Source organism: Periophthalmus magnuspinnatus, chromosome 17, assembly GCF_009829125.3.
Source record: "Periophthalmus magnuspinnatus isolate fPerMag1 chromosome 17, fPerMag1.2.pri, whole genome shotgun sequence".
Taxonomy (NCBI): domain Eukaryota; kingdom Metazoa; phylum Chordata; class Actinopteri; order Gobiiformes; family Gobiidae; genus Periophthalmus; species Periophthalmus magnuspinnatus.
The window spans coordinates 1441381-1465134 of NC_047142.1; the positions used below are offsets into that span (position 1 = coordinate 1441381).

General features: G+C 40.7%; 1 protein-coding gene across 1 annotated transcript; it reads right to left on the bottom strand.

Moving 5' to 3' along the window:
• Window positions 1-14629: 14629 nt before the first annotated feature.
• On the bottom strand, window positions 14630-22391 carry wrnip1 (WRN helicase interacting protein 1). Its single transcript, XM_033982478.2, has 7 exons — window positions 21639-22391; window positions 20267-20461; window positions 18043-18281; window positions 17312-17532; window positions 16377-16532; window positions 16116-16195; window positions 14630-15580 (listed from the first exon to the last, which is right to left on the bottom strand). Exons 1-7 carry the CDS (start codon window positions 22371-22373, stop codon window positions 15302-15304), a joined length of 1905 nt encoding a protein of 634 aa, XP_033838369.1. The 5' UTR covers window positions 22374-22391; the 3' UTR covers window positions 14630-15301.
• Window positions 22392-23754: the final 1363 nt, after the last annotated feature.

Here is a 23754-nt window from a genome sequence, read left to right on the forward strand (position 1 = left end):
ATAAAACCTATAACATGATCACTGGGCTGTCAGACCATAATCTAATTCTTTTGGCAAGAAAATTATCAAAAACGAGAAATGTTCGTCCTTTTATTAAACCAGCAGAACAGCTAAAAATTCCCAAAAGTGAAATGAACAATTTAGAAAAAGCAATGAGTGAAATAAATTGGGATGAGCACTTATCACATGACCATTTAGACGAAAACTGTAAAGTATTTACTAATGTAATTCAAGAGACAATGCATGCATTTCAGAGAAAAATTAAAGTTAGACCCCAGAAAAAAACATCTTCCTTGGTTAAACGAAGGAATTTGGGCACTAATGAAACAGCGCGATCGCTTAAGACATTCATGAAAACCAAATTAACTATAGATAGACACATTTTTACCTCACTTAGAAATAAAGTTACTGCTGAAATCAGATATGCCAAGGCAAATTTCTTTATTAACGCTATAAAAAATGCCAAATGTAATATAAAAGAAGTATGGACACACATAAGGAAACTCACTGGACACTTCGCATCAAATAACATCAGTGAAATAAAAGTAAACAACGAACTGTCCAGTGACCCATCAACAATGGCAAATGCTTTCAACACATATTTCTTGAACTCTGTTAAGAACCTGACACCAGAGGGACCTCCTTGCGCAGAGAGCCCTATTAAAATGCCTGACATCATCAACGAACCAGCATTTGAACTGAACCCTGTATCACATGTACAGATCGAAAGGATAATCTGTGGCCTAAAAAATTCAAAAGCCAATGATGCATTTGGACTGAGCACAATGTTTATTAAAACTCATAAACACTCTCTCGTATCGCCTATTACCCGTATTATAAATGAATCAATAAATTCAAGTACTTTCCCAGATTTTTGGAAGATATCAGCAATTACACCTATCTTCAAATCTGGAGACCCTACTGAAACAAGTAACTACAGACCCATAAGCATCCTGCCCACAGTATCCAAAATACTGGAAAAATGTGTAACAGAACAACTTACAAGACATTTAAACTATAGCTCGTCTAATCTACATGAAATGCAATTTGGTTTCAGAAAACACTACTCTACAGAAACAGCCGTATGCTTTCTTTTGGAAAAATTCAAACTGAACATTGACAGAGGAGGCGTTATTGGAGCAGTGTTCCTCCACCTCAAGAAAGCGTTCGATACGGTCAATTGTCAAATTCTGCTCGATAAATTATCTTATTTTAACCTATCCTCAAGCACTGTGCAATGGATGAAATCATATTTAACACACACAAGACAATTTGTTAGAGTGAATAACTCAACATCTGCAATCTGTGAAAACCAGCTTGGCCTTCCTCAGGGCTCAGCTCTATCTCCGTTATTATTTTGCCTTTACATTAATGACTTTCCACACAGTTGTCCATCCAATGTACAGTGTCAGTTATATGCAGATGATGCAATTATTTATGTTCATGCAAAAAATAAAACTCTTGCAGCTCAGGAACTAACATCTGCCATGGGCAAGGTTTCAGATGGTTACAGAACAGCCACATCAAATCAATAACATCTGCAGCTTTTTACCACCTAAAAAACATTGCAAAAATCAAAGGTATACTGTCAAAGCCAGACTTAGAGAGACTTATCCATGCATTTGTCTCCAGTAGGTTAGACTACTGTAACGTCCTGCTCACTGGCCTCTCCAAACGAGCCTTAACACAGCTGCAGTACATCCAGAACACTGCTGCACGGGTCCTGACTAGAACCAGGAAGTATGAGCACATAAGTCCTGTGCTCAGGTCTCTGGCTCCTGTAGCTCAAAGAATAGACTTTAAAGCAGCTCTGCTTGTGTATAAGTCTCTCCATGGCCTCGGTCCAAAGTTCATCTCCGACATGTTAGTGCCATATGAACCATCTCACACTCTGAGGACTTCAGGGATCGGCCTCCTGCTGGTGCCCAGAGTCAGGACTAAACATGGGGAATCAGCGTTTACGTTTTATGCAGCTAAAACTTGGAACAGTCTTCCTGAAGATGTGAGACAGGCCTCTACTTTGACAATGTTTAAATCCAGACTCAAAACAGTTCTGTTTAGCTGTGCATATGACTGACAGGTTTTTATTCTGCACTCTTCTCTTTTAATGTTAATTTTATGATGATTATTTGTGATTATTTATGTTTGATTTGTGTGATTTTAATGTCTTTCTTATTCTGTAAAGCACTTTGAATTACCTTGTGTACGAATTGTGCTATACAAATAAACTTGCCTTGCCTTACAGAGGTCACAGCTCGTACTGAATGTATCTAAAACGGTTTGTATGTTTTTTTCTAAGAATGACGTTTATGATGATAATCCTCCTGTTTTGATAAATGGAACAATAATTGAAACAGTTAATGAATTTAAATATCTTGGAGTAATGATTGACTCAAAACTTAACTTCAAACAGCATGTTAAAAAAATAGTTAATAAAATGAAATTTAATCTGTCAAATTTGAGACATATTAGAGCTAATTTAACACTGGATGCTTCTAAACTTTAATGCAATGATTGTCCCTCATATGATGTACTGTATGACTGGACTTCAGCATGTAAGACCACTCTGAAACCTGTTGAAACGGTTTATAAACAGGCCCTCAAAATTTTAGACAAAAAACCAAAGTCATATCATCATTGTTTAATTCTAAAACAACATAACATATTAGGTTATGACAATATGATCAAACTGACTGCACGCTTGTGTATAAGATTCTGCACGGGTTGGCTCCTACAGTTCTGCAAGAGTTTGTCAAAAAACGTCAAATTAGATTTACAAGAGCAGGTTCCAGAGGTGACTGTATGATTCCATCTAGAAAAAGCACTTTTGGACAGAATGTTTTCTCTTTTCGAGCTTCACAAACTTGGAATTCTATCCCAGTAACAATACGTGAGCTGCTCCACTCTCAGCTCATTTTCAGAACAACTCAAGTCATGGCTGTTCAATCAAACTTCACATAATCACTAACTTGAATGGATTTTAGTGGTAATGCTGTGTTTTTGTCTGCACAAGACATTGTTGTACATGTACTGTATATAGAATTGTAATCTAAGTTGTATAGTATTGAAATGTAATTTTTCACGAATGTATAATGTTTATCTTATTAAGGTGTAGTCTGATTATAGGTGGATGTGGTGTATGAGTGGACTGTATTGTGAATGTATGTACTGTAAGTTTGTGAGATCTAGTGATCTGAGGGCAGTGGTCTATGGATGGTCTATGGAGTTTAAGATATGAAAGAGGGTTTGTATTTTGTACGTATTGTTTTTATAAGCTGTGGTGTGGCTGGGTGGTTTGTTTTTTGTTTTTTGTTTTTTTTATTTTATTTTTTCTAGCAGGGACAAAGGATGAAAATTAGCACTGGCTATAATCCTGCATATTTACAGGTGTGGGATTCGTTCCCCATGCCTCTGTTCTTAATATGCATTGTCCCGTCATTAAATAATAAACAAACAAACAAGTATGTATGACATCACAAGGTGGAACGTCGCATTTTGAGCTTTAGAGATGTCACAGACTAATAATAAAGTGTGACTCAAACGTGTGTGAATGAAACAAAACACAACTCCAGGTCTGTTTTTGAGGAGGAAAACAGCATTAGAACATGACTTAAATCTCGTAAGAATCCATTTTGTGTGATCTGGAACCTTTCAGGGCGACTCTGGGGGTCCACTGAGCTGCAAAGGCAAAGACGGCAGATGGTACGTCGAGGGAGTGACCAGTTTTGTGGACGGACGCGGCTGCAACACCCCCAAGAAGCCGACGATGTTCACCCGCGTGGCCTCGTTCATTCCCTGGATTAGTGAGGTAAAGATAGACACGACTTTATCTTATGACCAGGGCCAATTATAACCCGATAATGAAATGTTCTGTTCCTCTTTAGACCTTGGCCGACAACTGAAGCTGAGCACGACGTGAAAACTTCAGAATAAAAGCTTTAAATAAAGTCCAACAGAAAGAAAATGATAAACAGCATTAAACTCTTACCTTTTTCTGTGTCCTTCTTAAATATGTTTTGATCCACTTTTGGGTCGGAACAAAAACATTGATTTACGTTTCTTTTTTAAAATATAAATCAGTTTTATTCAACTTAAACTTATTTTCATCTTAGTCAAAATACATTTGTGTATTTACATTTTTGATTAGATTTTTTCAGTCTGATGCAGAATTATTAAAAGGGGCTCTCTCTGTTTATAAGTAACACCCTGTTTGTAGATTAATAGCAGCTGCTGTTACTGCAGCCCTAGACTCCACCCAGAGGTCTCAGGTCAGAGGTCAGCTCCTGTGCCCAAAGCCAGGCTCAAGACCAGTGACTATGACTATGGAACAGCGCCCTCTGCCTGTCAGATCCTCTCAGTCTTTAACACAGTTTAAGACCAGACTGAATCCCACCTCTCCTCCCTGGTATTTAACACCACACAGGACATACAGGTGTTGTATTGTTCTGTTCCTGTGTGTCGTGTATCTGTGTGTTTGTTTTTTGTTGACTTTTGTGTGAAGCACTTTGGTTCAGCTCAAGTTGCTTTAAATATAGAAACAAACTTTAAATGAAATCAATTGTTTTTGGAGACGTTAGGTAACATGTGGTGACAGCGTGCACTCCTGTCCCTCCTTTGAAAACACCACACGAGAACATTTCCTGTGTCTTATGTTGTTTGAGGTTCTGCTCAGTGTGAGCGCACATTCAAGTGTCTTTCACCTTCAGTGCGGTTCATTTCTGTTTTGTTGTGTGAAAACAGAGGCAGGTTATTTTGCATAATAAGCCCTTTTTAGAATACTGCCAAAAAGGTGAGTACTGAACAGAACTACTTCTAATTTTTACATTACAAATTAACGTTAAAATATCAAGATCAATGTACTGCAAGTCTTATTTAATAAATAAAATGACACAAATGACAACAGTTGAATCATTTAATGGCATTTAGCAAATAGAAATAATTCTGTTAATCCTAATGGACCTAAAACAGGAAAAGTTTAGTCTGATTCATGTCAGACAGAGAGAGAAAAAAGCAAATGTGTCTTTTTATATAGTGCATGTAAACTTGTGTATATATGATTAGTGCAGGGGTGAGCTGTACAAAACAGTGAGGGACGTTCAGAGGAAATCAGAGGCTTAAGTCATAAATCGTATATGACAGAAGATCCATTTCCCAACACAACATGATGGGCTTTATGTTTTAATCATTTCATCTCATATATTTTTAAAGACTAAAATAAATTCAACCCTCCCAACCATTAAATGTGCCCTGTGCATCTTCCCCAAAAGGGCGTCCTCTGCTCGAGCCCCTGGACATGAATGAGTTTAATGCTGTACTGTGTAACAATCCAGGCAAAGTAACATCTGTATGAAGAAGCAGTTGGTAAACCCTCATTCAAAAAATCCTACTGCTGATGCCACGTGGTTTACAATTACTGCAATCAAAATAATGAACTGAAAACTTGAAACTACATGTATTTTTATGTATTCTTTTTGTTATGTTCAGGGTTACACCTTTCACGATGGCTGACGGAAAGTCGTTTCTTCGAAAGCTTCTAAAAGTCCACCTGGCTGATCGTCCACCTCCTACCCACACTGAGGAGCTCCTGACCAGACTTCAAGGACTGGTCACAAATCTTTCCTGGAGTCCAGATGAGGTCATTCAGCTGTTTACGTCTTTACTGAAGCGATTCGACTCTAAACAGACAGAAGACGACCTGCCGCTGTGGATGCTGAAGATGCTGCATTATGTAGAAATCAATTAGATCACTCCAAACTGGAAATCTGAAAGGTCTACAATCGACAAAGAGATATCTGAAAAGACTTTTATTGAACTGATTCAGGACAAAACAAAAACAGATGAACAACTGCATGAGACTTTAGGGGCAAATTCAGATAAGGGACTTGATGAAATAATCAGTGAAATTGAGCAACAAAACACAATTGATAAAAAACTTCTCGATGATGCCAAACAAATCATTTTAGAATTCAACTCAGAAACAAACCACAAACATGAACTCACAAGTGTTCTGCAGAGGGTGGTAGCTGCAGTGAAGAAGACGAGAAAGATCACTCCCAGATGAACACAGATGGTGAGCTGGACCCTCATGGCTCTGTCCGCAAAAGGTCGTCTGATTCAGGTGAGGACGGGAGAGGGAAAAACCTGCATCATCGCCACGTTTGCCGCCTTCCGAGCTCTGCAAGGACAAAAAGTGGACGTCATGTCCAGCTCTCCAGTTTTAGCCGAGAGAGACTTTAACGACTGGAAAGATTTCTATAAACCAGTCGTGTTTGAGCACGTTCAAAAGCCCCAGTGTGAGTCCCAGCTAATAGTGAAGAGCACTGCTCAGTGTGTTTGAATCCCTTTAGTGTTTTTTTTTCTTGAGTTTTCAGAAAACATATCAGTGTGTTTGCTAATGTGTGCATTATGTCAACAAGGTAACTGCTAAACATTCTACCATAGACATACATGCAGAAAGTATCAATAATCAATAGGAAAAAAACTGGTCCTTGGAAGGCCTCCTGGGAGACATCACATTCTAGAATCTGAAAAAACAACCAATCACATTAAAGAAATTAAATATGCGGAATCTTGGCACTGTGGAATGCGTTGCCGCGGCAACCGATTTTCAAAGCGTTCTGTTGCCACGCAACAGACCAAGCGAGGCTTTGTGACGTCATACAGCAGCTTTGTGCTTTGAGTGAAAATTTGTTGTAAGGGAAACTACTCTCAGAGATCACAGATAAACCAAAAACGACAAACGAGACACAAGTCAGACACAACCCAGAGCAGACCACACTGTTTGAGTATGTATGTAAGTATGTAGGTAAGTATGTATATAGGTAAGTATGAAAGTATGTATGTATGTATGTAAGTATGTAGGTAAGTATGTATGTATATATGTAAGTATGTATGTTTGTATGTAAGTATGTGTGTATGTATTTATGTATGTATGTAAGTATGTATCCATCCATCCATCCATCCATTTTCTTCCGCTTATCCGGGGCCGGGTCGCGGGGGCAGCAGTCTAAGCAGAGACTCCCAGACTTCCCTCACCCCGGACACGTCCTCCAGCTCCTCCGGTGGGACCCCAAGGTATTCCCAGGTCAGCCGAGAGACATAGTCTCTCCAGCGTGTCCTGGGTCTTCCCCGGGGCCTCCTCCCGGTGGGACATGCCCAGAACACCTCCCTAGGGAGGCGTCCAGGAGGCATCCTGAGCAGATGCCCGAGCCACCTCAGCTGGTTCTTCTCAACGTGTAGGAGCAGCGGCTCTACTCCGAGCTCCTCCCGTGTGACCGAGCTCCTCACCCTATCCCTAAGGGTGCGCCCGGCCACTCTGCGGAGGAAGCCCATTTCAGCCGCTTGTATCCGCGATCTTGTCCTTTCAGTCATGACCCAGAGCTCATGACCATAGGTGAGGGTAGGAACGTAGATTGACCGGTAAATCGAGAGCTTCGCCTTCCGGCTCAGCTCCTTCTTTACCACAACGGGCCGATACAGCGACCGCATCACTGCAGACGCTGCACCGATCCGCCTGTCAATCTCCCGCTCCATCCTTCCCTCACTCGTGAACAAGACCCCGAGATACTTGAACTTGAACACAGTCGAATGCCTTCTCCAGATCCACAAAACTCTGCGGAGGAAACTCATTTCAGCTCCTGCTCCGGTCATACAGGGACCGGACAGCCCTTAGCAAAGAGCCCCGGACCCCATACTCCCAGAGCACCCCCCAAAGGACACCACGAGGGACACGGTCGAATGCCTTCTCCAGATCCAGACTATAGTCTATGACTATAGTCATAGACTATGTCTCAAGGGGACACCCTTGACTATGTCTATGACTATAGTCATAGACATAGTCTCAAGGGGACACCCTTGAGATTATGTCTCAAGGGTGTCCCCTTGAGACTATAGTCTCAAGGGGACACCCTTGACTATGTCTATGACTATAGTCATAGACATAGTCAAGGGTGACATAGACATGACTATGAGACTATGTCTATGACTATAGTCATAGACATAGTCTCAAGGGGACACCCTTGAGATTATGTCTCAAAGGTGTCCCCTTGAGACTATGTCTATGACTATAGTCTCAAGGGGACTATAGTCCCCTTGAGACTATAGTCTCAAGGGTTGGCAAGCTCCTCGGTGGCAAGGCTCCGGGGGTGGACGAGATCCGTCCTGAGTACCTCAAGTCTCTGGATGTTGTGGGGCTGTCTTGGCTGACACGTCTCTGCAACATCGCGTGGCAGTCGGTCTGCCATTCCACATTACCTGTGGAATGGCAGACCGGGGTGGTGGTCCCTCTGTATAAGAAGGGGGACCAGAGGGTGTGTTCCAATTACAAGGGAATCACACTCCTCAGCCTTCCCGGTAAGGTCTATTCCAGGGTACTGGAGAGGAGAATCCGACCGATAGTCGAACCTCGGATTCAGGAGGAGCAGTGTAGTTTTCGTCCTGGTCGTGGACCAGCCCTCGAGGACCCAATGGAGAGTATAGAGCTGGTGCTCTATACTCTCCATTGGGTCCTCGAGGGCTCATGGGAGTATGCCCAACCAGTCCACATGTGTTTTGTGGATCTGGAGAAGGCATTCGACCGTGTTCAAGTTCAAGTATCTCGGGGTCTTGTTCACGAGTGAGGGAAGGATGGAGCGGGAGATTGACAGGCGGATCGGTGCAGCGTCTGCAGTGATGCGGTCGCTGTATCGGTCCGTTGTGGTAAAGAAGGAGCTGAGCCGGAAGGCGAAGCTCTCGATTTACCGGTCAATCTACGTTCCTACGCTCACCTATGGTCATGAGCTCTGGGTAATGACCGAAAGGACAAGATCGCGGATACAAGCGGCTGAAATGGGCTTCCTCCACAGAGTGGCCGGGCGCACCCTTAGGGATAGGGTGAGGAGCTCGGTCACACGGGAGGAGCTCGGAGTAGAGCCGCTGCTCCTACACGTTGAGAGGAACCAGCTGAGGTGGCTCGGGCATCTGCTCAGGATGCCTCCTGGACGCCTCCCTAGGGAGGTGTTCTGGGCATGTTCCACCGGGAGGAGGCCCCGGGGAAGACCCAGGACATGCTGGAGAGACTATGTCTCTCGGCTGGCCTGGGAACGCCTTGGGGTCCCACCGGAGGAGCTGGAGGACGTGTCCGGGGTGAGGGAAGTCTGGGAGTCCCTGCTTAGACTGCTGCCCCCGCGACCCGGCCCCGGATAAGCGGAAGAAAATGGATGGATGGATGGATGGATGTAAGTATGTATGTATGTATGTAGGTAAGTATGTATGTAAGTATGTATCTAAGTATGTAAGTATGTATATAGGTAAGTATGTATGTATGTATGTAAGTATGTCTGTTTACAGGATATTTACAGAATTTATTGTAGTAAATAGGACAATGTACAACCAGTGGGTGATCCGGAGGTGAGCAGGTGAGCAGGTGAGCAGGAACACAGGACACAGGAACAGACCACATGAAGGGACGACAGGACGACAGGCAGACCAGACGGGCGTAGGGCAGAGCAGGCAGGAGACATCCAGGACCGGAGCACGACAAGTATGTATGTATGTTTGTATGTATGTATGTATGTATGTATGTATGTATGTATGTATGTATGTATGTATGTATGTATGTATGTATGTATGTATGTATGTATGTATGTATGTAAGTATGTATGTATGTATGTTTAACACTGACACTTTATTCTTATTACACAAATTTTATTCTTATTTAAATGACTTTTTATTCTTATTCTTAAATTCTATCCTGTGGTTGTGGCATCTGTTAACTAAGAGAATTTCCCTTCGGGGATCAATAAAAGTGATTCTGATTCTGAAGTATGTATGTGTGTAGGTAAGTATGTATGTATGTATGTATGTATGTATGTATGTATGTATGTATATATATATATATATATATATATATGTGTGTGTGTATATATAAGTATGTATGTATGTATGAAAGTATGTATGTATGTATATATATATGTATATATAAGTATGTATATGTATTTATTTATGTATGTATGTAAGTACGTATGTATATAGGTAATTATGTAAGTATGTATGTATTTATTTATGTATGTATGTAAGTACGTATGTATATAGGTAATTATGTAAGTATGTATGTATTTATTTATGTATGTATGTATGTAGGTAAGTATGTATGTATTTATGTAAGTATGTATGTATTTATGTAAGTATGTCTGTATGTATGTTTCCAATATTGCCCAGTGTTTTCCATTTAATACATTAAGTGCTTGTCCTATAAATGCATCAGAGTCCATTTTTAGTATAAACAGTGTCACAGAATCAGAAGTCTCACAGACAATAAGTTCACTCAAACCTACCAGAACAAAAGACATAGTTGGCATAGATACATTTATGTTAAAAGAACTCAGCTCCAACTTAATTACTCCATTAACCAACATTCTCAATCAATCAGTGTCTGAGGCAGTATTTCCAAGTAAATGGAAATCATCAGCTGTAATCCCAATCTATAAAAACGGAGATATATTATTACTTTCTAATTACAGGCCCATCAGTATCATACCCACAGTGTCCAAAGTCGCAGAGAAACTCATTGCCCAACAGATTATAGTACATGCATGCTGTAAATGCATGTATGTATTTATGTATCTATGTATGTATGCATACATGTATCTATTTATGTATGTATGTATGCATGCATGTATGTATGTATGTGAGTATGGTTGTATGTAAGTATGTATGTATGGTTGTATGTAAGTATGTATGTATGCATGTATGTAAGTATGTATGTATGTAAGTGTGTATGTATGTATGCATGCATGTATGTATGTATGTATGCATGTATGTATGGTTGTATGTAAGTATGTATGTATGTAAGTGTGTATGTATGTATGCATGTATGTAATTTCAATTCAATTCAATTCATTTATTTTTGTAACGCCCAAAATCACAACAACAGTTGTCTCGAAGGGCGTTCATGTTTTGGTTGATGGGGGAAACCGGAGTACCCGGAGGAAACCCATCCAGACACGAGGAGAAACATGAAAAACTCCACACAGAAAGGCCTGGTGACCCGGGGATCAACCAAACCTTCTGCTGTGAGACATGAGCCACTCAGCCACCGAGATATACACACAAAAACACAACAACAGGAAAAATCAGACAAAACAAGAAAAATCGGCCAGGTGAGGAGGAGGAAGACCAGACGAGGAGGAGGAGAGCCGGGCGAGGAGGAGGAGAGCCAGGCGAGGAGGAGGAGAGCCAGGCGAGGAGGAGGGCCAGGCGGGGAGGAGGAGAGGGTCCAGCTGTCATCGGGGCATCTGAAAGAGTTACACTCCACAGGGGGAGTGGGACAGGGGACAACATGTGAATAGCATTGCTGATGAGAAAATAGGACAAAGTAGAGGATAGTGCTCAGGTTGCCATACTTCCCCCAGCTAGTTACTCCTACTGCAGCCTGTCTTATCCCGGGTTTTAATGACCCTAACTCCCTCACTAAGTAACCTGGTCATACGCTATACCGAAGAGGAAGGTTTTAAGCCTGGTCTTAAATACAGAGACTGTGGGGGCCTGTTTAACATCAGCAGGGAGTTGATTCCATAGCACAGGAGCTTGGTAACTGAATGCTCTCCCTCCCACTGTACTTTTGGACACTCTAGGAACCACTAATAGTCCTGCATTCTGAGAGCGGAGTGCTCTGTTTGGCTGGTACGGGACAATAGCATCTTGCAGATAGGATGGGGCCAAACCGTTTAGGGCTTTGTATGTCAGGAGGAGGACTTTGAATTTGATTCTAAGCTCGACAGGAAGCCAGTGCAGATATTTTAGTACAGGACTGATGTGGTCTCTTCTTTTAGTTCCTGTTAGGACTCTGGCCGCTGCATTTTGGACCAACTGGAGGCTCCTTATAGTACTTTATAGTACTTTATAGTACTTTTGGGGCAGGCGGCAAGCAGAGAATTACAGTAATCAAGTTTGGAAGTAACAAATGCATGGATGAGTTTTTCAGCATCGTTTTTAGGTAAAATATTTCTAATTTTAGTTATATTTCGCAGGTGAAAGTATGCGGTTTTACAAGCTAGGTTTATATGGGCTGTGAATGAGAGATTTTGATCAAATAGGACTCCAAGATTTTTTACAGTAGGGCTAGAAGCTATACTCACATTGTCCAGTGAGATTATCTGGTCCGACAGAGAATCTCTTTGACCTTTGGGACCAACGACAATGACCTCTGTTTTTTCAGGATTTAAGAGCAGGTAATTCAAGGTCATCCAGGTTTTGATGTCCTTCACACAGGCACTGAGTTTATCTATTTGATCAGTCTGATTTGGTTTCATTGATAAGTACAGCTGAGTGTCATCAGCGTAGCAGTGAAAATTAATGCCATGTTTTCTGATAATGTTACCCAATGGCAACATATACAGAGTAAATAGGATTGGACCAAGCACAGATCCTTGTGGAACACCACAGCCTACTTTAGAACAGGGAGAGGTGTTTATACTAACAAACTGGTACTTATCTGATAGATAGGATTTAAGTATGTATGTAAGTATGTATGTAAGTATGTATGTATGCATGTATGTAAGCATGTATGTATGTATTTATGTAAGTATGTAATTATGTATGTATGCATGTATGTAAGTATATATGTAAGTATGTATGTATGCATGTATGTAAGCATGTATGTATGTATTTATGTAAGTATGTATCTATGCATGTATGTAAGTATATATGTAAGTATGTATGTAAGTATGTATGCATGTATGCATGCATGTATGTAGAACGCCGAACTTCAGTATCAGGTCCTCAAAATACTTTGGGGGTCATGTGAAAGTAGAAAAACATCTTGTGCTTTTCCTTGTTCCCATCACGGCTTACCTTCCGTCTTTAGTCCTCTGCACAGAGTCTTTATGTGTCCTCCAGTCCAGAGACAAACTGGGCCTGATGCAGCTGTCCACTGACCCCTCCTTCGACGTTCACCACGAGCTTCAGAACCTCGTGTCTTTGGGTCTCACAGATGTGTTTGTGCTGGACACTCGCTTCTCTCTGATGGGCTTCATCTCAAAAATAGGAAGGGCCATCACTCAATAAGAAGGTTGTGTATTCTGGTTGTGAACTTATTTTGTGTAATTGTGTATATTCTGTGCATATATTTTTTGTATGTTGTTCAAAAAACCTTAAAAGTGTAAAATATTAAATAAACAACATATTAAAATTAAGTAAAGAGAACCCCGTTGTTTTTGTAGATTACTTGAGTTTGTGACTTTCTTTTAAAAATGACTATGCCTCAACATTAGCATTAGCATTAGCATGAGGGAGATGTTTGTGTCTCAATGCTTTAAACACAGAAATGTGAAATATTTTCATTTGTAATCATCAGTGACATCCACTGCCTTATCTGCCACCCCAGAGAGACATAATTGGACAGGAAGGAGGCTAGTGACGCCAACAGTCAGGTTTCCACGCACTGATGTGCACAGAGCCTGTATTTTAATGTCTATTACTGTAGATATTTGGGTTATGGTTATAGTAGATCATGTTTAGACAGCCTTTGTTACATTTATGTGAGTAACCTTTTGAAAACAAGTGAAGTTTGCAGACACTCCTGCTTGAGTATTAGTCTATTTAACAGTGTAATATTATACTTGAGTAAAAATCTCTTCCCTCTTTGAGTATGTGACAGGTTAGAATGGTCCTATATGCCCCTCTGTGTCTATATACAGTGATGGAATTCATAATGTGATTTCACGCTAAGAGAGAAAATAGTTAAAAACAGTAAAAGGTTTGCAAAAAATATTCATTTACATAAGCCTTAAAAACAATACAAACACAGTTAAACGTTTGCTAAAATGTGTATTATATTTTATTTTTCTGTAATATTCCCGTCATCTCATTCAAGGAAATTGTAAGATCAGTGATCAGCTGCTCAGCCTGGGATCCTGTGCTTTAGTGATTGTAATGCCTTCATCCACCACTTGGTGGTTTTCCTGCTGTTTCTTCTCACTGCATTAAACTCCTGCGAGAGAAACAAATATAACTCACTCGGTAAAGGTTACCAAATGTTACATACTTAATCTGAATGGTTAAAATATTTTGCATGTTAAACTGAAGCTAAACGTGTGGTCCTTGTTAACAATTTAGCAAGAACCACAGGAGGACGGAGGAACACCCCCAAGAAGCCGACGATGTTCACCCGCGTGGCCTCGTTCATTCCCTGGATTAGTGAGGTAAAGATAGACACGACTTTATCTTATGACCAGGGCCAATTATAACCCGATAATGAAATGTTCTGTTCCTCTTTAGACCTTGGCCGACAACTGAAGCTGAGCACGACGTGAAAACTTCAGAATAAAAGCTTTAAATAAAGTCCAACAGAAAGAAAATGATAAACAGCATTAAACTCTTACCTTTTTCTGTGTCCTTCTTAAACATGTTTTGATCCACTTTTGGGTCGGAACAAAAACATTGATTTACGTTTCTTTTTTAAAATATAAATCAGTTTTATTCAACTTAAACTTATTTTCATCTTAGTTAAAATACATTTGTGTATTTACATTTTTATTAGATTTTTTCAGTCTAATCACATGTTCAAAACTTAAACTTAACACAGTGATTCATTAAGTGCGTTTTATTCTATATTTGTATATCTGATCTGAATCACGCTCTCGACGTTAACTCCAGCTCCCACAGATGAATGCTGCTGTTGTGTCCTTGGGCAAGACACTAAACCCACCAGTGTCTGTGTGTGAACGTGTGAGTGGTTCTTGATGTAAAGTGTCTTAAAGATGGAAAAGCGCTGTATAAAAATAGGACAATTTACAATTTACAACACTCCTACGTGACGCAAAATGGGTTATTGTAGCTTTAAACCGTGTTATAATTTTCTCACCTCCTCAAAAACATACCTGCAGTTGTATTGTTGTATTATTTTTTTAGTCACATGTTTGACCCACCATGTCCCAAAGCTCAAAATGCTCTGTTCCACCTTGTGATGTCATGAAGTGGTACTTTTCAACTGGTTTAACAGCTCATTTTACCTTCAGTTCAGATGAGATAAGTGGCAACTCCAGAAGCGGAAATGATCCAAATGACTCTAGAAATGAAGGTGTGTGGAGTTTAAAAACACCATGGAGCACTTCCTGTATCACCACATGATGACATCACAAGGTGGAACAGAGAGTTTTCAGTTTGAGAAGAGCCTAAATATGCAGGTTTGTGTGTTAAACATGTGTGAATGAAACAAAAAAACACAACTCCAGGTCTGTCTGTGACGAGGAAACAATATCAGAACAGAGATTAGAAAATAGCTCCATCTTTTTTAGCACGTTTTTGTTTTATAACTAAACCATTATTCCGAGGGAGTCCAGGTGAAGAAGTTGATATCCCTCAGCTCTCGTGGTAAGTACTCCTGCTCCACGGGCGCGCTGAAGGCCGGGTTGTACTTGTAGCCTTTAGCGTAGCCGAGCTGTTTCATGAGTTTAGTGGGAGCGTTTCGGAGGTGAAGAGGCACAGGAGGCAGCGGGCCCTTGTGGTTCCTCAGACAGGCCTTCACGTTATTATAGGCTTTGTACACATCCACCGACTTGGGCGCTTGGGCGAGGTAAACGACGCACTGAGCCAAGATGACCTAAGAGGAAAGAAAATACGTTTGTGCTGCTTTTAACGTCCTGGATTACACAAAATAGAGTGTTGTGAGGTTTAATCCATGTGCTAATGCTGTTATCGCCTCAAAAACAAAGCTGGAGTTGTGTTTTATTTAAAATTCACAGATGTTTGAGTGACTTCTATTATTAGTTTGTTACATCTCTAAAGCTTAAAATGCTCTGTTCCACCTTGTGATGTCATCATGTGGTAGTTTTCAAGTTAACTCCTCCTCCTTTTACCTTTAGTTCAGTCGAGATAAGCGGCAACTCCAGGACTGAAATGATCCAAATTATTCTATAAATGAAGGTGTGTGGAGTTTAAAAACACAGCGGAGCACTTCCTGTATCACCACATGATGACATCACAAGGTGGAACGGAGTGTTTTCTGTGTCTAAATCTGCAGGTTTGTGTGTTAAACATGTGTGAACGAAACAAAAAACACAACTCCAGGTCTGTTTGTGACGAGGAAACGACGTTAGAACAGATCAGAGAATAAATATGACACTTTAAACACACACCTCACATTCAGGCATCCCGATGAAATGACAAGCCTGAAACGCAGAGACGGCTTGTGGAAGAGCCAACGGATCCGCCAGACCTGGAAATGAAGCAAAGCCATGTGAGCAAAATGTAAAAAATTGAATAAATACTAAACGCTGGGAGCAGGAAGTGCGCCCATGATCACTTCCTGTTTGGAGCACAGCAGCTAGCAGGTTAGCTATGTCCATTTATATATACGGTCTACGGCTGGAAATCAGAAGTTTTCATCTCGCACATACCCACATCCTCACTGGCGAAGCGCACCAGGCGACGGGCCACGTACAGAGGGTCCTCTCCCCCCTCCAGCATACGGCCGAGCCAGTACAGAGACGCACTCTCATGGGACCCTCGCATCGACTTGTGCAGCGCAGAGATACAGTTATAGTGCTCCTCTCCTGCATCACAAAACAGGTTTATGTGACCAGGCGAGAGCGACGCACAAGAGCGACGCACAAGAGGGAGGCACAAGAGCGACGCACAAGAGCGACGCACAAGAGCGACGCACAAGAGCGACGCACAAGAGCGACGCACAAGAGCGACACACAAGAGTGAAACACAAGAGCGACGCACAAGAGAAACAACCCGTAATAACAAGAAACCTTACGCACTCTAACCCCTAAATAGAGGTGGAAGAAATACTCTATTTTGTTATTTAAGTAAAAGTACAGATACTGGAGCAAAAAAAAAAACCTCAAAAGTAAAAGTATCACATGATAAAATCTACTTAAGTAAAATTATTAAAGTGCCTGTTTAAAATGTACTTAAAGAGAAAAAAGTACAAGTATTTCTCACAGATTTTGAGTCTTTTAAACTTCAAATGTGGTGATTTTGATAAAGATTTGAGCTGAATTTTGTTCAACACAAACAACTGAACCAATGTTTTTTTTTCTAGCCGTTTTTATTTGTATATTTTCGTTTGAACGTGTTAAAAATAAACCCTCAGCCTTTTCAGCAGGTCTTACTTTTCAGTCCTGTTCAAAAATATAGTGGAGTAGAAAGTAGATACTGCTCTCAAATGTAATGAAGTAAAAGTAAAAAGTACAGATACAGTACAGTACTTTACTACTTTCACTGTTACATTCCACCTCAGTCCCAAACATTAACTCTTATTACTGTGCAGTTAGAGGCTAATTACACAGAACCTGACGCTCTAAAACACACAAACTGAACTCACCAGCTTTGTCATAAAGGATGTGTGATCTCTGAAGTCCCTCTTTAACATGCCCCTCATTCACCACCACCACCTCCGCAGCTCCGCCTCGTAAACCCTGACTCTGGGCGAGGCTGACCTGAGCTTGGACGGCGAGCTGCAGACTGTTCAGACCCGTCCTGGCGTCACCGTCACACAGATATGCGATAGTGTCCAGTGCTTGCTGCTGTATGTAAATCACTGGGCTGAAAAGAAGGAGAAAAGCAGATGTGACGATCGTTTAGAATCCGGATCAACCAATGGACGATAAACTCTGCTGATATTTTAAGATTAGTGCGTCCTCTTTAGGCAGCAGGTCGGACGAAACAAAACATGGACCTGTGCTGCAGATTTAAGATCTAAAAGTGGAAATATTAAGTAGCACATACATGGAATTATGTAACAAGGAAAAGAGGTACATAATTAGTAAATATATTTTTATATTTTAAATTCAGATCTTAAAAGTAGCTTTGCTTTGTCAAATATATTTAGTAGAGTTATTAAAGTTTATTTTCTTTACTACATTATTCCATATTCTTGCATCACATATTTGGTGTCTTGTGTAAAAAATAAAATGTAGAAAGTGGTAAAAACAAAAATAAAAAAAACCTTTGAATAAGAGAAACCTGCTTGTATATTTAGGACCACACCCTCCGACATGTTTGCGTTGTTCAAAACTGAGCGCATAATGAAGCCCGGCCGTGTGGGGGACTTACCCTGGTCCTTGTGACTCTTTTGGGGGTGTGAGTTTGTCTGGAGCTGCCTCCGTCACCGTGATCCCCAGACTCTCCACCGCCCTCTGCAGGATGGAGCTCATGGCCTCCACAGACAGCTTCTCCAGCACCAGCACTCTGCAGCGGCTCAGCAGCGCGGCATTCACCTGGAACGACGGGTTTTCTGTGGTCGCTCCGATCAGGGTCACGGTCCCATTCTCTACATGAGGGAGGAACGTGTCCTGCAGGAAGAACAGGGTTTAAGGTAGAGTACTGTGCAGAGTAGACTAAAAGAAAAAGACTTGTCTGTGTTAAAGAACAAAAAACAGTGATTCCAAACACACTTTGGCTCAACTGGACATCACCTTCATTAGTCATGATTTTTTTTATGATATGAAGTAGGGCTGGGCAAAAAAAATCTATTACATCAATTAGTCAAATTTGAAGTTCAAATCGATTTGTTTGGAAGAAAATTGATTTGTATTTCCCCCAGTTTGTTCCATTAGAAAGACCCTGCACAGAGCAAAGTAAACACAGGGAGCAAAGTTCAGCACCGGGCCGTAAGGAAAAGAAAAAAAAAAAGTCAATTTTACTTTCAGGCAAAAATCACCCAGCCCTAATATGAAGCCATCAACAAATATTTTACTTGACTGACTTATTTTTGGATCATAAGCTGTTGTATAGAAGTAACAGGCTCTGTGCACAACAGCGCCCCCAACCTCACTGTTAGCGTCACTACTTCCTGTCCAGTTTTATCTCTATGAGGTTTTTGCCGAGTCAAACTAAAAATGAATAAATATTTAAAGATCAGACAGTGGACAGGGAGCTGTGGCTGGATGTCACTGATCAAATCAAATCAAATCAAACTTTATTTATACAGCACTTTTCATACAAAAAAAAGTAACACAAAGTGCTTTACAAAGCATTAAAATCAGTCCCACCCACCAAACCCACCCAGCCACCCGACAGCCCAACAACCCAACCCCAACACATCAATAATCATAACCAAACAACCCCCCACCCCAACACACACTCCCACCCCCCACCTCAACGCATGTTAAAATACCTCAGTTTCATTTAAAATATGTTTAAGTGGAACAGGCTGGATAAAGATGAACCAGATGAGAGAGAGAGAATCACCAGAGGAACCATCTGCACCAGGAACAGGGTCACCCACAGCCACAGGACACCAGGGCCCAGAGAAGAGATGAGGTCAAGACCAAACCTCCAGGGCCCACGAGCCAGGGCCCAGCAGCCACAGCCAACCACAGCTCCCGGTGCAGAGGGCTCCTCAGAGGAAACACTGGCAAATCTAAAATGATTAAAAATAATAAAATAAGTCAAAACTAATAAATAAGTCAATAAATAATAAAATAATCAATAAATAATAAAATAAGTCAAAACTAAACAGGTAAATAAAACATAAGTAAAACATAAACACACTAGCCAGCCTAAATAAGACTAAATAAATAGAGAAGTAAACTAAAATGATAAATACTAATCAAAAGCTATGCTAAAAAGATGGGTCTTGAGCCTGCTTTTAAAAACCTGAATGTTCTCTGCGGCCCTGAGGTATCACCACAAACTGAAGTATCTATAAATAAAAATAATTGGGTAGAATTTTAATAGGATATTACATTTATTTTTCAATTTCAATGTTGCTTTGAGCCACAGTGAGTTAGGTACCGTGCTGCTTAACTGTATTAAAACAAAATAATAATTCAGAACTGAGGCTCTAAATAAAGTTTAAAGGTTTTAAAGTGCCTCAAAGTGAGACTTGAAATTTTGGTGTTGCGTTTATGATGCAAAAATAATTGCAACTAATGATGATGTCACAATAATGACAATGATGAGTTTGTCTGATCATTTAAAAATGTTATGGATATAAATAATGGTAATTGTAATGTTATGAATACGTTCCATGTTTATATAACTTTTATGTCCTGTGTTTCTTATTTCTCTGTGCTTGTTTTGTTTCGTAATGTATAATGTTCTTATTGCTTGAATTGTGTACTGTCTTAACTCCACTGTTTGTACATTTGTAATTTTAACTTGCACTGTTTATATTTTATATTATCTGGCTAATTCTGGTGCATTTAAATGTTAATGAGTGTACATTGTCCCTGTCAAATAAACTACATAAATAAAATAATTGTACTTTGTCATCAGTGAAAACAACTTTGATCTAGTGGAAAACATTATGGACAAACAGGGCCATTGACAGAACCTGTTGTGATTTGTTGAAACGGTGGATTTCGTCGATGAACAGGATGGTTTTCCTCTTGCAGAGCCGGAGCTCGTTGTGAGCCTGTTTGATGACCTCACGGACTTCGTTTGTGGAGGTGCTGGTGGCGGACAACGTGACGAAGCGCGATGTGCCCTTCTTTTTGCTGGAGCAGGCGATTATGTGAGCGAGAGTCGTCTGCAAAACAAAAGGACAGTTATATGTAGTGAAAGAGCTACGGTCTTAAAATGCCCTGATCCAAGAGTAAATTGTGAGGAAATAAAAGGTTGTATCAGGCCCAGGTCGACGGGGGAAAATCTGGAAGCCTTATTGACCAAGTTGGACTCAATAAACCAGGGACAAACTTAAAATAAATAAATAAAAACTTATATGGACTTTGAAGGTCACCAAATGAATCTCTATAATTATTATTATTATTAATCCGTTGTTTTTGCTTTTTAATTTTTTTAATTTATGATTCATTCGCAAGTAAAGTGCAAACATTGGATCGTGTGTGGGTTGTTTTTTTTTAATATCTACACGACCAGTCAACCCTCTTTTCTTCTTTATTTTTACTATGTTCTTCTGTTATATAGACACAGAAAACATCAAATATATGAAGTAAGATATATGGAATTATGTACAAAAGAAAAAAAGCCAGACAACGCTACTAAATATTTTTCTACAAAGTAAAGAGTGGATACGTCAATGATTTAAATATGCAATATCTATATATACAAAATTGTACATATATTTCATATATTACTTCATGTATTTGAGGTCTTCTGTGTGTAAAGAAAATGTAGAAAGTAGTAAAAATAAATAAATAAAAAAAAAAGCCACTGAATGACAGGGTATGTCCAAACTTTTGTCTGGTAGCGTACATAACTTTTTAAATTTTCTCACTGGAAGTCGGCATTCAAAAAATGAATTCTTTCTTTCTTTTTTTCCATCACTCCACATACACAATCAGCCCGTCTATCTCGTCCAGATTCAAGTCGGATCACAGTGACAAACCCCCAAATCTCCACCGGTAATAAATTAAAATAAACATCTCTTTGTTCCATATCCCTCCTACTAAGTCATCATAGATCAGGGGTCTCCAACCTTTTTAGCAGGTGCAAGAAATTGAGTAAATATTTGTGCCACAGCCTTAGATGGGCCCAGTGAGACGCCTATAAAACATAAACCATTGTTCATTTATTAGTCTACAAAGTACAATACATATAATTCAGAAATCCTTTGGTGAGCTACTTGAAAGGGGCTGGAGAGCGACTGGTGTCTCCCAAACTACAGGCTGGAGACCCCTGACATAGACTGTGAATGGACAGAGTTATGGTTATATCAGGGAACCAAATTGTGCATCTTCACGCACCTTTCCACATCCAGGTGGTCCCCACAGGATCAGAGAAGGGATTTCTTGTGTGTCCAGCAGTGACCTGAGTAAAGTATGCTCTCCAACCACTTTATTCTGCCCAAAGTACTCCTCCAACGATTTGGGACGCAGGATTTCAGCCAGAGGTTTATCAAGAGTGAACAGTGTCCTTCTGAGGTCTTTTGGTGCTTCTGCAGGAGTCTGAGCAGAAGTTTGAGCACTGGTTTGGCACATCTCTTTCGTTTTCCCTGCATTCTCCAGGTTCTGTCCAGGTTCTTCCACTAACCCACGTTTTACGCCTTTACTGAGAGGATTCGCAGAGTTTAGTTTATTAAAAAGCTTCCCACTAGGCACTGGGGATCTGTTCTTGTTGGGTTGAAACAGAGCGAACATGGATGAAGCTGGTGAGGATGAAGCTGGTGAGGATGGAGCCGTGGAGGATGGAGCCGTGGAGGATGGAGCCGTGGAGGATGGAGCTGGTGAGGATGGAGCCGTGGAATGGAGGACCTGTGGGACCTGTGGGACCTGGAGCACCGCCGTGTCCTCGGTCCGCGCTCTCTTCACGGCGGGAGAAGCGCTTTCTTCTGCTTTTATCGTGCTGTAATTTACGGTCTCGCCGAGTAAACAAACGTCCAAGTGTCTGTTGATTGTAAACTGCGTAAAGGTTTTCAAACAAACGGGACATTGCACTGACTCTGGCGCAGAATCCGCGGCATGTCTCTCCTCTTCCGCCATGTTTCCTCCCGCCGAACTTTTGACCTCTGTCACGTGACCACGGCGCGCTCGTCACGTGACCACAGTGCGCTCGTCACGTGACTACATGACGTTTCTGTTCATTTCTATGTGGAATTTTGATGTAAACAGACGCGTTTTTGTGCATATTTGACTTTATATGATACACTGATAAATTTGGAAAATATTTATACAAATTTAGTCACGTGATTTGTAATCAGTGGTTAACGAAGCAACTAAAAGTAATAAAGTACTGTATTTAAGTACACATTTAAGGTGTCTGTACTTTACTTAAGTAAACTAAAACAAATCTGTCCCAGTTTTATACAATATATTTATTTATGTATTTATTTTGTTTATGTATGTATGTATGTATGTATGTATGTATGTATACATGTATGTATGTATGTATTTATATATGTATGTACGTATGTATTTATTTATTTATTTATTTATTTATTTATTTGGGACATTGCATGCTAATGAACAGACATGATACGACATGAATGTAAACACACCGGATTATAGGTAAAGGATCATTTCCGTTGTCTCAAGGCAGGGCCGGCCCAGCCTATAAACAGACTAAGCAGCGGCCACCAGAGGGCCCCCAAGAGTCCATACATTTATATTAAAAATAATGATTTAAAAGTTTATTTTCTGAAAATGGCGCTTGAGTGTTTATACTAGTCTAAATATCTTGCTTAAACGATTAGATGTGTTTTATTTCCAGTAGCTAAATATGTGCTGCCTACGTTTGTTTTTGAATCAGGCAGTGGTGTGGACAGCTATTACACAGGTGTGAAGGACCCCTCCCTCCAGGGGCACTCTGGGAGGCTGAGGCAGCACAGGGACATTTGATTGAGTGTTTGACAGACTAAAAGAGTTTAGTTAGTGAAGTTAACTTTATCTAAAGTGCGGGACAATGCGTGAAGAGATGGGGACAGGACTTTTTAGAGAAGACTCGAAATATGTCCCACTTTACATCAGTGGACCTGCAGTGAAGCTGGACGTGTGTAATTCTGCAGACAGGACACGCCTCAGAGGGACAGAGGACACACCTCAGAGGGACAGAGGACACGCCTCAGAGGGACAGAGGACACGCCTCAGAGGGACAGAGGACACGCCTCAGAGGGACAGAGGACACAGGTGAGTGTGTTTATTACACTGGCTGTTTTGGTTGTGTCTGATCTTTTTTGTCTCTAAACCATCTTAGAAAACTCCTTTCCACTGAAATCACTGTAGTTTGGTATAATTCAGATATAATGTATTTAGATTAGCACCTGGCTTTAATATTTACCACTTCCTCTGCAGACTGCGCCCCGAGCTAACTGCTAACGAGCTAACTGCTAACCCTAACGAGCCAGTGTTAGCATAACAGTGAGTG